Source organism: Camelus dromedarius, chromosome 4 (assembly GCF_036321535.1).
Source record: "Camelus dromedarius isolate mCamDro1 chromosome 4, mCamDro1.pat, whole genome shotgun sequence".
NCBI classification, from domain to species: Eukaryota; Metazoa; Chordata; class Mammalia; order Artiodactyla; family Camelidae; genus Camelus; species Camelus dromedarius.
Window position 1 is genome coordinate 9,827,663 of NC_087439.1, and position 16,154 is coordinate 9,843,816.

General features: G+C 51.5%; 1 protein-coding gene across 1 annotated transcript in view; it reads right to left on the bottom strand.

Annotated features, from left to right (window-relative positions):
- The window catches only part of CLASP1 (cytoplasmic linker associated protein 1), a 192,190-nt gene that overhangs the window by 12,021 nt on the left and 164,015 nt on the right, over positions 1–16,154 (bottom strand). The window contains exons 36-39 of the mRNA XM_064484683.1: positions 13,468–13,618; positions 8,596–8,830; positions 6,931–7,121; positions 5,226–5,354 (exon numbers count right to left, since the gene is read on the bottom strand). Of these exons, the coding sequence (XP_064340753.1) occupies positions 5,226–5,354; positions 6,931–7,121; positions 8,596–8,830; positions 13,468–13,618 (706 nt within the window). The remainder of the gene's footprint in view (positions 1–5,225; positions 5,355–6,930; positions 7,122–8,595; positions 8,831–13,467; positions 13,619–16,154) is intronic.

A 16,154-nucleotide genomic window follows, 5' to 3' on the forward strand; every position in this document is an offset into this window, starting at 1 on the left:
AAGGGGTCCCCCGTCCCAGAGAACGCTGCAGACACCGGGCCAGCCCTTCAGGACCCGTGTGGGAGACAACGTAAGCCTCAGCTGGGCAGGTGGATGGCACACAGTTGGCCCCTCCTCTGCGTCTCCAAAATCCACCTCTGCAAACCCTGAGGTCTCCAGCCTCGGGTGACAGTGACGGCCCCCAGTGTAGACACACATGATCCAGCCAACGCAGCAGCCCAAAGACACAGCTGCAGCCTTACTGGAGTTTTAAAGTTAACTTATCCAAGTTTAAATAGACTATAAAAATTTTTTTATTTTCTTTGGGGGAGGGGGATAGGTAATTAGGTTTATTTATCTATTTATATTACTGGAGGTACTGAGGATTAAACCCAGGGCCTCATGCATGCTAAGCATGTGGTCCAAAGCCTTTTAAAGATACATTTAGAGAAATGTAGTTATATCCACTTTACGTAAAATTCAAAAACCTTGACTACAATTCCATTAGAATTGATCTACTTTCTGAGTGGAAGAGGGTTAAAAAGCACCTTCAGTTTCCAACAGCGTCAGTCCCGCAGGCAGGCCCTCCCCCAGCCTCACTCCTGTAAGAGGACTTCAGACCCCCGGGCATCTGGCCCACAACCACACCGCCAGTGAATGGGCAGGAGCAGGATGCGTGTCAGTATCCTCTTAATGAAGCTGCTGTGGTTCCCAGTAGTGTTACTTCAGCAAACTGCAAACTCAAAGGTTCTGATGTGATGCGGTGGCCCTGTGACTGCTTCCTGCACGTGAGCGGCCTCTCTTTCCATAAGAGGCCCTCTCTGATGCCACCGGAGTCACATCTGGTGCTAGGAGGTGGCTGCCCAGGGAGGGGGACCACCCCCTGAACAATCCTGAGGTGTGAGAGGGACCTCTGACTGGGGCAGTCGGTTCAGCAGAGCCAACCCAGGCATCCTCTGAGTCCGTGCCACCCAGCTGGCTGGCTGCCTCGGCTGCTGCCCACCTCCGGCCACCTCGACTGCTCCAGCCCCTCCGAATGCCCAGTGCCCTGCTCTCTTGGCCACACGTTGATCCTGTTGCTTTGACCTTGACTGAACCACGGTTACCTTGAAGTCTAAAGCCGTGCCCCCTACCCCCCCCCTGCTTCTAGTTAGAAAAACACTCAACAGAGTTTGTGCCACCGGAGTCAGACTGCGGCCAAGCACCTCTGAACTTTTAAATGACTGCATAGGTTTCTGGTTTTGTCTTTTTGTTAAAAAAAGCAAAACTTACAAAGGAAATAGGGCCTCTGGCCAATCCCCAGATTGGGTCCACGGAAAACTGGAGCCTTAGAATCTATGAAGGTTTTGGTTTGTTATTCAATAACCACTCGCATTATCCTGGGGCTGGAGACACACAGATAAGTGTCGAGTCCACTCCCTGGGCTAACAGACAGGAGAACCAAGGTCCAGAGGAGTGGAGTGATTTTTCCAGGTTCACATAGCCCTTGTTCTCCAGAACCAACCGACACGCCCGCTGCCCCGAGAGGTTTCTGGGGGCTGTTCTGACGTGAGGGGTCCGGCTGTGACGTGTCGACAGCGATTCTAACCGCTGTCGGGGGCAGAAGGCCCGCTCGCAGAAGTGCTTTCTCCGACACAACCACTGTCCCGGGGCTGCCAGGCCCGCAGAAGACACGCAGCGCGGCAGGTGGGGCAGAAGCCAGAAAACCAGTCCCCGAAGAGTTCTCTTTTTAAAATAAATTTAGCCTGGCTTTGCTCTTTTAATTCCCTGAAGTTGTAAAAAAAATAAAATTAACTAGAACAGATTTCAAAACAAAACCCCTGGAGACATAAGGACGGCTGTTTCATTTTTACCTAAGAGCCAAACCTCTGCAAAGAAGCCCAACCACCGTGGCCAGGTCCTGGTGCCCGAAACACCAAGACTCCTGGGAGTAGGAGGTGCCCGGTGACCCTGGACAGCGGCACAAACACTGCTGCATCTTTCCCTTCAAAAGGCAAACGTAATAGAATATTCACTAACGTGGCCAAGTTCAGCAAAAGCTGAGCCTAATGATCAGAAAGTCTCAACCACAAAAGATGTTCAGATAAAAAGAGCTGGTGCTTCTCTCAAGTTTAAACAGAACATTTACCAAGTACTTCAACATTTGGGTACAGTGACTGGAAGCAACAGCCTTTCTTACATTAAATGTGTATAAAATGATTAACAATTAGTATATTAATTGTTTGCCAAGAAACGAGTGCCTCTGAAATGGCTGTGTGTTTTACAAGCATGTACTACGTCACTGTGTGTGACTCTCACCAGGCCACGCTTACGCGGGCCACAGAGAGGCAACCACGCTGACAGTTCTGCTGCAGAGGGGCAGGTGCTGGACAGAAAACCAGCTTTTCTGTCTCCAGAGTCACCCCTGCACTGAGCACAGAATCTCATTCGTAGCGTCAACTCTCCTATTAAATCCTATCAATGAAGGAGAGACTGTACCAGCCCTAACAGACTGCTAGTTCTAAAATAAGAATAGTTAAAATTAATGGAATTTCTCTGAAGAACAGAAAATGGCACTAAGACTTTAGAGGGCCACTACCAAGGCCTTAGCCCTTTAAGACGCTTGCTAATGGCCACACTGCTGTAACCCGCAGCAACCTCATGACTGAGCTGCTGACACTCAACAGTAACTTTATTTACTAGAAGGATAAAGACAGACAGTCGGATAATGAAAGAAACTTACTTATTCAAAGAGAGAATACTAAGACACGTCTAGTCTAACATCAACTTTTAAAATAAAACTCTAAATTGGTACCCTGCTTACTACAGATCGCCGTGTTAGCGTAGGATGGATGATGCCTGAGGCAGGCCTGGGGTCTGGGCTGTTCCCACAGTGTGAGCAAAGTGTTCTGCAGGCATGGCTCCTCTTAAATAAAAGACCCTGAGAAACTGCCTGGCCTACAGGTGACGAGATAAGCCGTCCTGCCTTCCCTAAGGGCTTTTGTGACAAACTTCACAGAAAAGGCATTTCAAGAAGTCCCGCAGTCGGAACCGCAGAGAGCAGGATGGCGTGGCCACTGCAGTGGGCAGGGGAGGCCTCTTTCCGCAGCTGTGTCTACCTGTCGGCCATCTTCACCTCCCGCTGAAGCCTGCTTGCCTCTGAACACAAAACCACTCGGTCTGATGAGAAGGCTGTTCCAGGAGTGACTGCCCGGGAGGAACACGCTTTGTTTTTCTGTCTGACTGCTTCTCCCATAGTCTGCCTCTGTCTGACTAGTGACCACTTTGGATCCTCCCCAACAGACGTGAGTGATGTCTGGATGAACGTCGGATGTACCTGACGAGAAAACACAGGGCTAGAGAAAGACTGTGTGTGATGCTAGCCTGCCAACAATGGCCAGCACACAACTTTGTGTGCATCAAGCTTTTCAGCCTTAAAAACAAAATCAAAGAATGGAGACAGATCGGTAAAATAAGAGAAAGCCAATGAAGAAAAATTTTAAAGGAAAAGAGAAACAAAAACCTAAATATACAGGCGCCCAACTCAGGAGCTTCTGGCAAAGCGACAGATAGGGTTTCATAAGGAAAACCACAAGGGCACCAGTCAAGGTGAGCCTGAAAGTATGCAAAGCAGGGGGCCTGCCAGAAACGCTCTCCTGTCAGAACACGTGTTTTCTCCACCTGCTTTATCAGGTCATCAGTGACAGCAGCGTGCAGACCCTTGGGTTACAAGAATTCCATGGCAACTGAGTGCGGCTAAACACGCTTTAAGTAGCAGCAGGTACTTTCTGCTTTTGTCCCTTACGCAATTCAAAGGGCTTCACACCAAACAACATTCTCTCCTAAGTTTCTCATTTTGCAGGGAAAAAAGCAAAATGTCTCAAGAAAACAGATTAAATGAATTATTTAACTGTGGTTAACTTATACTTCTTGGGGTCCACTGTCAAAGTTCTTAAGTTCAAGAACAGGACACCCACTTAAGGACACATCTTCCAAGGGGATGCTCACAGCTGCCACACCCTGGACGGCTTAGTTCCACCTTAAAGCCAGATTCTGGGCCCTCCCCTGTGAAAACCACCGCCATCAAGTATCTGTGAAAGAATGTCAACTTTACTGCGTTTTTTTTTTTAATCATGTATTCTCATTAAGAAGAAGCTACCATGGTTAAAAAACAAACCAAAAAAAGAGTCAGCACAGGCCAGCAGCCTCTCAAAAGAGACGTGCAACCTGGTTCCCACCTGGTGTGTCACCTGACAAACGATGGCGCCTCCTGGACCCTCTTCCCTCGCCCGGGAATGACTACGCTGACTCTAAGTGGAAAGTGTCTTGTTCAGACACGAGTGACTGTCGTCACCAGTGCACAAGTCAGCTGGATTTTGGAAGAGCAAGTTACTGTTGACAGCACACCTGTCACTCGTGTCCCTGTGCGGTGCCAGGACTGCCGGGTGGAGGTGCCTCCGCAGAGCGAGACAGCCTCCCCTGCTGAGCCTATGGTCAGTTGGGGTGGGTGTCCAGGCAGCAGCTCCACAACTGATGGAGAGACCACCAGGATTTAAGAGCCTGATGCTCCTGTGGACACGGCTCTCATCACAGCTTCTTTCATTGCAGTGAGCTCCTAGGGTCACATGGGAGCCACGAGCCTGAACTGAGCCGGTGGCTCCATCTCACCTGGGGCCACGTCCCACGGTGCCGTCCACCAGAAGGGCGCCACTGAGCTCATCTTAACGAGGGTCACCCCTCTTCCCCCCGTCTCTGGAGCTCCAGATGCTCGCAGGACTGGCAGGCAAGTGGGCGAGGGTCCCTGGGCTGCCCCACATCTACACGTGTGCTGGGGCACAGAATGGCATCCGTGCTGCCCTGACAGGCGCCCAGGGGCCGGGGGCCATGGCACGTCTGGAGCCAGTGGGGGAGATCATCAGCTGGTGTAGCATCTATGTTGTCAAGCCGTGGGCCGCACCAGACGTGCACGTGAAGCCGTGTGCTAACGCCCACCTATCTGACACACAAGGGAACTGAGGCTCAGAAGCTGCCATAACTTGGCGAGGTTCTGGAGCAGGAAAGCGCTGTTCTAAGACTTGCCCGCCTCTACCTCCTGGCCAACTCAGCTGCCAGTGGGAAGCACAGTGAGAACCTGATGTAGGATAGCTGCGACAGCAAAGGGGGCTTCACCCTGCCATGCCCCGTGGACTTGCAGGAAAAAGGGACTCCCTTTCCCTGCTGCCCACAGACCATCTGCCCAGCGCGCCGGGGCCCCAGGCCTGGCTCACCTCTTTGTGGGAGTCTTTGTGGGCTTCCAAGGTCTTCATGATCGTCAGCTCGGCATAATTTTTAAACCTTGCAGGCTGGTTCCTCAGAATTTCCCGTAAAACTCTCAGTGCCAGTGCCCGGATGGAATGCTGGAGCACAGGAAAAAAAGATGTCAGCAAACACAGCAGTCGGGCACCTCGCAGACACTGTGACATGGATCCAACGCCACTGGACACAGGCTCTCCAGACAGCCAGCCCTGTGAGTGCAGGCCTGTGGTGACCATCCCAGACCCCACACCTCAGAGCGACCCCATACAGGCTTCCCGAATGAGTCAAAGGAGAGCAACGAGGCCGCCACACCAAAGTTCAAGAGGCTCAGCTGTGCAAGGGACCCTCCGGTAAACCCACGGAAGGACAGGTAAAAGGCATCTGCGTGCTTCACCCATGTGGCCCGGGAGACGTGGACTCTCTCAGGGCAGCTGTAGGTCTGTAGTGACCCCTGACCTCCCACGCGAGGAGTCACGGGGAGGGAATCTGCACAGGCCTCAAGCTGTCTGAGGACCGAGTCATGCATCTGGAGGAGAGCCATTCCAAACACAGTCCTGATCTCGGTAAAAGAGACGGGGTTTACGCCAAATAGAGCCAAAAAGTACATCCTGATTCCCTGTCACTCCCCTGTACGATTCACACGAACACGCCATCTACCTGCCCTCCACCTGACACCACTTGTCCCCCAACAAGCCCGACAGCAGACGTGCTGCAGCAGCCAACGTGTACTTTGTTTTAAGAGTTAATGCAGGTCTTCTGTCACTGCCCCTCCACCTCTGCCCACCCTACACCAAACCATTAATCCCAAGCCAGAAAGTGATCAGAGTCACCATGATGTTTGCCCATCTGCCACCCAAGCTGCCACAGCACTGTGACCCTGGGCAGGACCTTCACCACGGGCATGTCAACCTCCTAGAAACCTGCCTGGCCCTGCCCCTCAAGCTGCTCTCCACACGTAGCTTTGTTTCTCTTTGCCTACGGAAGCCCAGAGCAGAGAGATGACTGAGGGAATCCCAACACCTATTCCTGCTGCCACATGAGGGCCCAGTGGCTCAGGTGGGAGAAGGCAGGCTTCAGCAGAGCACTCACTCCTGCAAGAGTCACCTTAGGTGCGTGTGTACAGTGCAGACCGGGCGGATGCAAATGCCCAGTGCGTCACATCCGAATGTCAGTGTGGAGAAGGTTTTTTTGTTTCACAAATAATAATGGGCAGTAACAGACAACAGTAATAATCTACGCGTCTGGCCCCTTTCACCTGACCAGTCAAGGTTACTGAGCTGTTAACATGTGCAGTGGAACCAAGTCGGACCTGCATGGAACAGTGGGGCCTTCAAGAAAACAAACCTCTATTTCTCAACTGTACATGACACACAAGTAAAACTCGTGAGGAAAAAAGCCCGTCATAAAAACCCCATTCTGTGCTAACAAAGTGGGAGGGAAATTTGTTACAGTGACCTGATGCAGGAACAAGTCTCCCTCAATGACCAGGAGCCCAGTTCCCGGAAAACCTGCGGCTCACCAGGTAGAGGCCTGTCTCTGACAAGGAAGTGACCTTGCTACGTGGTGCTCAGAAAGTCTGGAAGTGTTGGGATGTAAAGAGGAAGCACAACCCAGAAAGGAAAGCGGAAGCCACACCCAGCAGGAAGCGGACTTAGAGGTGGCAGCCTGGGCCCTCACGTCTTTGTCTCCGAGCGTCTCCAGCAGCAGGAGCAGGATGGTCTTGAAGTGCTCCTCCCAGACGCCCAGGCTGTCCTCCCGCGTGACCTTGAGCAGCTCCAGCAGGGCGCCCTTGCGCTCCTCCACGCGCTCGTTGTGGTTGGACAGCTCTTTCAGCAGGTCGGCCACCAGGTCCGAGTGGTCGATGGGCACTTGTCAGACACACAAGACACAGGTTACTGTGGAAGGAGATGCTCAGCCTGCTCCCTGGGCCCCAGCCCTGCCCTGGGGCGCTGGCCCCGCACTCACCCTCGGCAGGGCGCCTCCCAGATCCCGCGGGGCGTGACGACACCAGCCCAGCATAGGCGTCAGTGTCTCAGCCCACCTGACCCCCTGCTTTCCCTCCTACTTCGCACAGGGACCGCTGCCTCCTCTTCCCAGCTCTGTGCCCTGCACATCCCTACATGCACCCTCAGTCAGGCCCCACTGGGAACAGCCTCTCACTCCATCAAATCCACAGGGTGCACTCATCTTCCTCAAGGCCCTGCACCACTGCATCCGATCCATTAATGCCCAGTCCCTCCTTGAAGGCCTGGAGCCCAAACACACACCAATCAGGGGTTCAGGCTACCCCCAGACTGTCTGTTCAGGGCACAGCTGCTTGCAGGGACCTGACTGAAGTTCACATGGCAGAGAGACACATTCTTTCTCTTTCTGTGTTCTTTTTAAGAGAATCCAACTCTGAATGGTAACTTTAAACAGAAAGGATGAAAATACAAAGAGAAATCATCAGGAGCCCCAAATTTATATCTGCTTATTTTTTTTAGCTTCTAAGATTGGAGGCCGTACGTGTGTTAGGGTCCTCTTGTTTCCCTCGACACCCTACCTCTCTCTCTCAGCCTTTTTGTGTACAGCTGGTAAATACAGTACAGCCAGTGCCCTAATCTCTAGTCTGTCCAACAAACAAGTTAAGTTAAACGATGCAGTGATTCCATGAGCAGTGGAAGGAACAGCCCACTCCTAGAAAGCGTGACAGGCACAGCCTCCCTCTCGTCTGTGAAACAGGCCTGGGTGCAGACGGCAGTCCACAGCCAGGGACCGTGCTCTCCAACCCTGCAGTGACTCTGCTCCTGGACGGCTGCAAGCCTCCTCCTCCCTTTCAGGGTCCATCCACCCTGCCCGACCCACAGAGACAGCGCGACTCCTTTATCCTGACCCACTAAGCCTGGCCCCCCCCACTGCTGCGATCGCCACGGGCTGTTCCTGACAGGCCTTGGGCTCTCAGGCCGCCTGCTGCGTCCCTGGTGAGCCACACGCTTCATGCCACACGGCAGACATTCAGTGAGTGCTACCTGTTTACAGCTGTGGTTCGAGGTTCTAACCTAACTCTTCACTCAGAATTGAAATGCAACACGAAATGACAGGCTTGGAAACTATACATACATATGTATGTGATTTCTAAAGAGTAACTATTGAGTGGAAATGAACCAAAATATGTGGACCTTACAGAGAAGTGAAAACAGGAAAACTCAGGTCCGAGATACAGCGCCACCCCAGCAACGTCAGACCCGCCACCACCAGAACCCCCACAGCCCACAGACCCCTCCCATGCGGCCAGACCCTCTGCCAGAACCCTCCCATGTGGCCACAGCCCGCCGCCACCAGACACCCCACCGCCAGACTGACCTCCGCGCAGCTGTTCCATGTCGTCGTCGAACACAGCCTCCTTGAGCGCGCTCTTGTCGTAGGCGCCTGCGGGCTCAGCATAGGGGTACGGGCTGTAGTCCCGTGCCCGCGGCCCCGGGAAGGCGCGTGGGGGCTGGGTGTTGAGGAGGGAGGTCTTGTTGTCCAGGGCCGTCCGGCCTCCCTCCACCACGTCGCTGCTGCCCCGGCCCTCACTGGCCCCGCCGTCGCGGCCCACCTGGAGCACAGCACGTGGTCAGTCCCGGGGACGGTCAGTGACCTTCCCTGCACATGTCCACCCGCGTGTGCGGCACCCAGACACTACCCCTGCAGTCGGCCCCTGCCCCCAGGACAGCCCCCAGTGCCTCAGTCTGTGAGTGATTTATCATAAACTGCAGTCAAGGGAACAGGACAGGTGTGACACCTGTCCATTCACCAGCTTACACATGCTGCCTGGTATTCCTACCTGATGATTAACTGTACCCCCCACGTTTTTTGACAGGTTAGTAATGGGAGACTCTGCAGGGTGGAGGTGGAAGGCTGTTCACCCCATATCCCCAGGGCCTTAGGAACCCCGCTTCTGTCACCGACAGGAGGGTCTTCCCTGAGGCCCTGCCAACAGAACACCAACGGATACACTCTCCCCGACTGCTACCACCAGGTCTAAAGTGGCCCCCCAGTGTGTCCTCATCGCCACAGTGGGGGCTCGGGGCCCCAGCAGGCCCTCCTCCCTTGGGTAGTTCTGACTTCACTCCAAGCCAAAGAACAGGTCTTTAATATTTTCTGAGTATTTTTTCCTAATGTATTCTGAATCTTGTCTTCAACAATTTACAGCTGAGGACCTCCAGCCCTGCGGTCACGCTTCTGACCTTCACTTTCGGGGCCTGCTCCCCCGGCGCACTCTGGCCCCCATGCAGGTGACAGAGCAGGTGTGGCTGGAAACAGCACAATAGGACGTGACCGCAGAGCAGTGGGGGCACTTCCAGGTGGCCAGACCCAACTGGGAGGACCATGGCGTAGTTTTCACTTGTGCCATTCACAAAATCCCTCTCATTTTGTGCTTAGGCATTTGTTTTTACATTTATAGTAAATATATATATATATATATATATATATATATATATATATATATATATATATGTCACTTAATCGTTTAATTTTTAAGTGCACAATTCAGTGACATTAAATACACTCACAATGTTGTGTAACCATCACCACTAGGTTATATTCTGGGTAAAACTCCCTCATATTCCACAACCAAAACTCTGACCCCACTAAATAATAGCCCCCCTCCCAGCCCTGATCACCTCCACTCTACTGTCTCTGACTGTGATGAGTCCTGGGGCTTTGTACACTGGAACCACACACTTCTGTCTTTCTGCGTTTGGTTTATTCCATTCATCACAGTGTCAAAGTCTGCTTATGTTGTAACACGTGTCAGAATCACACCCCTTTCTGTGGCTGAACAGAATTCAACCGCATGTGTAGCCACACTGTGTTCATGCACTTATTTACTGATGGAGACTTGCGTTGCTTCCACCTTTGGCTACCGTGATCGAGGCTGCTCGATCCCTGGTCCACACACACCGGTCTGGTCCCCGGACACACACCTGCAGGGACTGCTGGGATGCATCTGGTTTCGACACCTGCCCCCCCGCCACCCACCCCCACCAAGACTGTTACTAACATAGTTGCTAAGATAAAAACGAATATAACACACATATAGATATGAACAAAGTAAGACTTCATAGGGACTTTTGGTGTAAGATGTCTCATGGATGATTTTAATTTTTTCTTTGTAACTCTCTTCTACAAGTAAAATACGTTATTACTATAATGAAGAAATTATTTGTAAAAGGAGAAAGAGTTTTAAAAACTTCAGACATTTAAAAAATAAAGCTTAACTATCCTCATACTCATCACCTGTAACAACAACAAACTTGCCTTCTTAACCTTGTGCACCACCTGGTCTCTGTGTACGGCAGACTTTACAGAGTGGGAGTCCGAGGACCGAGGATCATGCAGTTTGCTCTCCTCACAGCGTAAGCAAGTCCCACGTTAAGGACGGTTTTTGTCACTATAATGCTTAACCACAGACTATTTCTTGTGTCCTATAACAGTTACTCAACTACTCCCCTTCTGCCGTCTTCCCTAACGTTTTTGTTTCCTGCGACTGTAAGTAACGCTGAAATAAACTACTTTGTGGAAATATCCACTTTCTCCCCTTTGCCGAGTCCATTACTCAGCAGAGGCTGCCCAAAGTTAGACCAACAGACAAAGGACATGGAATGTGGAATCTCCTCCATCAGATGCAGCCTTGCTAAGCATGTCCCAGGCCATCGTCTCTCCCGGGTCCTGAGGTCCCTCCACCTGCCGCTGAGTGCTGTGCCTTCCACTGGATCAGGGGAACGATCCAGAGGGAAGAGGGGCCTCACACGCATAACGCTGCCCACCCTGCTCCCCAGACCCTCTCCCGCCAATGTGTCCGTCGCCCCAACTGGGTCTGCTGGTCAGGACCTCCCCGGAAAGGGGGACACTGGGCCCGACTCTTGTATGTTCAGCGCAGTTTTAGATCTACCCTAGCTTCTTAGTAACACCTGGTCATCAGTGGCGGAGACGTCACTCTTCAATGTCACTTCCCTACCCGGTGCCACATCCTCTGGCGGGAACAGCCTCTGACACACGGTACCTAACTCGCACCAGCCCGGCGGCCCCGTCCCTACAGCGCTCCCTACTTCCTCCCTTTCACCTTCCCGCACGGCATTTTAACTGTGAAAAACTGGAAACAAAAGTAGGGCGCGAGGACGTGAGGATGGTCTGTCACAGAGGAGGAGCTGTCGTCCGTAGGGACGCCGACAGGGAGGGCGCCCGTCCTACACTAAGCAGGAACACAGCATGACTTCTACTTTGAAACACTCCACACACACCCCTACTCTATGGATGTGGAAGATACACCGAAAGGAACAGGAAAACACACACGGAAACGTTAGTGGTGTTACCTCCAAAGACGGTGATTTTTTTCTTTTCGCATTTTCTAAATCTCACATGCTGGCGATATATTGAGTTTTATAATCAGGAAAGTAACAGCTCAGTCATCCAGCTTCTCCTGGGGCCTCGACTGTTCCTGGCAGGATTCTGATTCCCTAATCAGGTCTGCACACCTCCCTCAAAATTCCTCACAGGCACTTTGGAAACCTCCGCTGTCCTCACCACAGCCAGCGCCCAGGCCTCAGGCCCCAGGGCAAGTGGGAGTGGTCAGCAGGAACCCCCCCACTCCCTGCTAGCTACGGCCCATCCGCTCCACCAGGGCCCACAACTCACCCTCCCACGTCCCGAGGGGCCTGTGTCCCCAATAGCCCACCGTCTACTGCGGAGTCAACCCTTTCCTCTCAACTGGCCCCTCAGCCTGCAAATAGGTCAGGTCTCCCCCGTGTCAAAGCCCGAGTGACCCCCACAAGTCTCTCCAGTCCATACTCAAGTCACTCCTCAATGCACCAGAACCTCATTTCCACTCAGCTCTGCTCTGAACTCTGCCCACAAACTGCAACGGACCCCGGGAAAGACTGAGCCTGGAAACTGCAGACTGAAACTGGGTGTAAAGTCTATTTAAGAGAAAGAACACGGAGTCCAAACGGGCCCAACCTCAAAGAAAAGGTCTTGGATCTGCATCAAAACGCAAGTAAGCGAATGTGTGTTCCATGTATTTTGGATTAAAATAGTACATTTGATGCGGACAGGTTAAAAAAAAAGACACACCCCACCCCCATCTGACTTGACATTCCTGCACAGACCCCTGCTGCTGGCACGTCCTTCCTGAAAGTTCCCCTGAGCCTGCGGCCCCACCTTCCTCCCACCACCTGCGGTCCCTCTTCTACCTTCTCCTGCTCTGTCTCCCTCAGGGCTGATGCTCCTTAGGACCCGTCCTCACCTCCTCTGGGCTGGTCTCCCCCACTTTTCCTCAGTCACCACCCCAATCAGAGACCTAGACACAGTCTCTCACCCCCGTCCACAGCCCAAATCACCTGCCGCACCTCAGACTGCTCTACCCACAGGTCGACTGGACATGTCTGCTCAGTGTCACAGGTCCTGCAAGTCACACGCATTGGGCCCCGAGCTCGTCTCGCCCGAGGGCTCCTCTCTGAAGGAGATGCTGTCTCACCGAGCTGCACCTGCACCTACTCAGGTTCTCTCCTGTTTCTGCCCGTGCCCCACTCAGCCCAACTTTCTCGAGGACTGGTCTCCCACTCAGAGTGGGTGTGGCCATGTCATGTCCCTGGTGAAAAGTCCTTCAAAGACTCTCCAGTAGCCCCAGGGTGAGGTCAGGACGTTGGTGGCACCTGGCGGAGTTGCCAACAGGGCACTCAACTCCGCACTTCAGTTACCCTGTGCCATCCTATCCCTCTGCCTTCCCACAGGCCCCTCTTGGCTCCAGCCCACCCTCCACCACCCCCAACCCCCACACTTCAGCTCAGAGGGTGAAATCATCTCTGCGCAGATGCTTCCTGGGCACCAGGACCGGCCCTGACCACCCCTGCTGCACCCCAACTTCCCGCGAACCAGGCCGGGGTCTGGTGTAGACTTACTACTTTTATCTCAGCACAGAACAAAAAATGTCCAGGGTAAGTGAAAGCAAACTGAGAGAAAGGGCATTTAACATTCTTCACCAAGATAGCTGGGGGTTACTGAAATTTCGTAAAATTGCCTTGGGCGTCTGAAAATAATACTGTTCTAACTACAAGATAAAAATAAATTTGAAGTTCAGTAATTGCAGTGGCCAGTGTTTAGAACTATCACTTAATTGACACACAGTTCTCTCAGCCGGGGTGGTTATTATCCTTGATTGAGAGAGACCTCTGTCAGCCTGGGGGTACTTACGATATCACAGTCTTTTTTGCCATCCCTTTTAATTGGCTCGTTCAAATCCTCCTGGCTTCGAAAACTGAACTTTTCAATGGCTTCTGTCACTCCACGCAAAGAACTGTAGATTTCCTCAGAGTTCAGGTTCTCCGTGTCATAGTCCAGCATGCTAAAGGGCAAAGGTACTTTGTCTTAAATTGAGGTGTGGGTAGAAATTACTTCTAATAGTTTACAGATGTATGAATATAAAGACAGTTTCTGTAGGTGACGTGGAATGAAAAGGAGACACCTTTTGTTAAGCCACCAGCCCTGGACACAGGAAGAGCTGGCGGGAAACAGTAGTGACAGAAGAAGGCACGACTCAGTGACCACCAGTGACAACGCACGAGGCAACGACAGTGGAAAAATGACTTTCGTATCTTGAAGATGGAAAAAAGGAGTCTTGTCGTTACTGGTCTCAAATGTACAAATAAATTAGAGGAGGAATGGGCACCTTTGTTTTTTTTTTTTTTTCCACAGAGGGGATGTAATTAGGTTATTTATTTGGTTTTTCAGTGGAGGTACTGGGGATTGGACCCAGGCCCCTGTGCATGCTAAGCATGCACTCTACTACTTGGGCATACCCTCCCCCCGGAACAGGCACTTAAAAAGAAGGCTAGTGTTACAAACAAATTTCAAAGGAGCAAAGCACGTGACCTCAAGGGACTGGGTGGTGTCCCTGCAGGGCAGAGCCCTGTGGCAAGAGATGCCGCAAAGTCAGGCCCTCCCCACCGACAGGCTCCTGAAAGCCCCTGGGCCATCAAACTCTGCCAGTTTGTTTGGGCATTTACAACAAAAACAGACTTTGCACACACGAGGTCCTGGGTCCAATCCCTAGTACCTCCATGAAAAAACAATAGTAAATAAACCTAATCCGCCCCCCCACCACCAAAAAAGCAGATCTTGGGCAGATGAGTCGCATTTCCAAATGAGAATCTAAAAGCACTTCAAAAAGCAAGGAACAGTTTGTCCCTTACAGAAAAGTGACGTCAACTGCTGTTCTTTTAGACACTTAGCACAGCAAAACATGAGGTAAAGCAAAAATCCTAAATAGCCTCTAGGTGTGATGCAGTTTATGAGCAAGTGACCTTGAGATGTCTGAAAAGTCCATGGAAGCAGACAGGAGATCCCACGAACAAAAACCACCACTGTCCCTCACCAAGAACTTAAAAACAGAAGGAAAAGCACGGGGTGGGTACTGTGGTGTGAAGAAACCGGAACATGAAGACGCAGCCAACCAAGGGCAACTTAAAAACCGTGACTGAGCTGAGACGTCACTGGTTTCATGAAAAGATCAGGTGAGCTGCTGTAATGTAAAAGCAGAGTCCTGGGCCACACTGGAGACTTTGGGGGACACTGCCAAGAATTTCTGGCTGTAGGTAGGTAAGCATTCGACATTATGATGGAGGGCTAAAGAAAAGCCATCTTCCTGTTGAAACCAGGCACTCACTGGTGGGACCCTTCCTTCCCAAGGGCAACGGAGCCCGCCTGTGTGTCCCTGTAAGAGGGGGTTCCTGTTTACAGGGCTCCCCCACAGCCCCCCCACACCTGTCCCTTTTCTGGGATCAAGGGTCTGGGTGGATGAGTGAGACAAGATTTGAACAGCCCTCACTTGGAGTGGCCAGGACCCCTACTGACTCGGGGCTGACAAGCCAAGTGTCTTCCGAGGTGGCGCTGGAACTGAATCCGATGTCACTCTCAGAGATGGAGGCTATTTGCCTAAAACCGCAAAACTGGCCCAGATAAGAGCCCACTCTTCTTTCCTGATGAATCAAAGAAAACACGCGCCCCAACTGTACTTGGAGAGCTCACAGAAACACACGCCAACTCAAAGACTGGCTCTGGCATCAAAGAAAAAGAAATGTGAACCCGAGCACGTTTACAGCTCAAATTCCATGCACACACCAATGGGAGGCGGAATCAAAAACCTGAACAGAACTCAGGATTCCAACCCCTTCTAAGTTCACAAGGTCATCCGTCTGAGGCAAGATCCCTGCAACGTGAAGGAAGCACAGCCGAGGAGCACAGGGCTCCCTGACCGCTCAAGAACCCGCACACCAGCTTACGCGGGAGCAAGGGCATTTATACATCCGGCCAGTACGCTGTGTTCGTACGTGAGGACTGACATGACTTAAACAGAAAGTACGTACACAAGATGTAAAAGGATGCCTTAAAACACTTTTCATCGCAACAACCAAAAAGAACAGCACAGCTCATGCAGAAGGAAAAAAAAAAGGAAAGGATGAAGGATGGACAGGAGACGTCGGGTGGGACGTTCAGCTTTTTAAGGGATGTCACAATATTATTTTCCAAGTGTCGCTTCAGAAAATGTCAGCTTTCACAAAATTCATCTCATTCTTAACCTGAACTTAAATCTTAAAGTATTTCATTTCAGTTCACATAACTTTAGCATGATAGCAGCCTCTTTTTAAAATCAGAAAATAAAGGATTCTGCCAGTTAACATTCCTCCTTCTTACTTTCAATTGATAAACCCACTCAGACTTCCAATTTAGAAGTGTAAGACACATGACCCAGAACAATCTGGCAACACTTCTTTCAGACTCTCTAGCTTGAGGTCTGAAGACCTCCTTGGTCTGAAGCTCCAGGAAAGACAATGCTACTCTACTTGCTATTTTGTGTTTTGGCATCTGTGTTCTTTCAAATC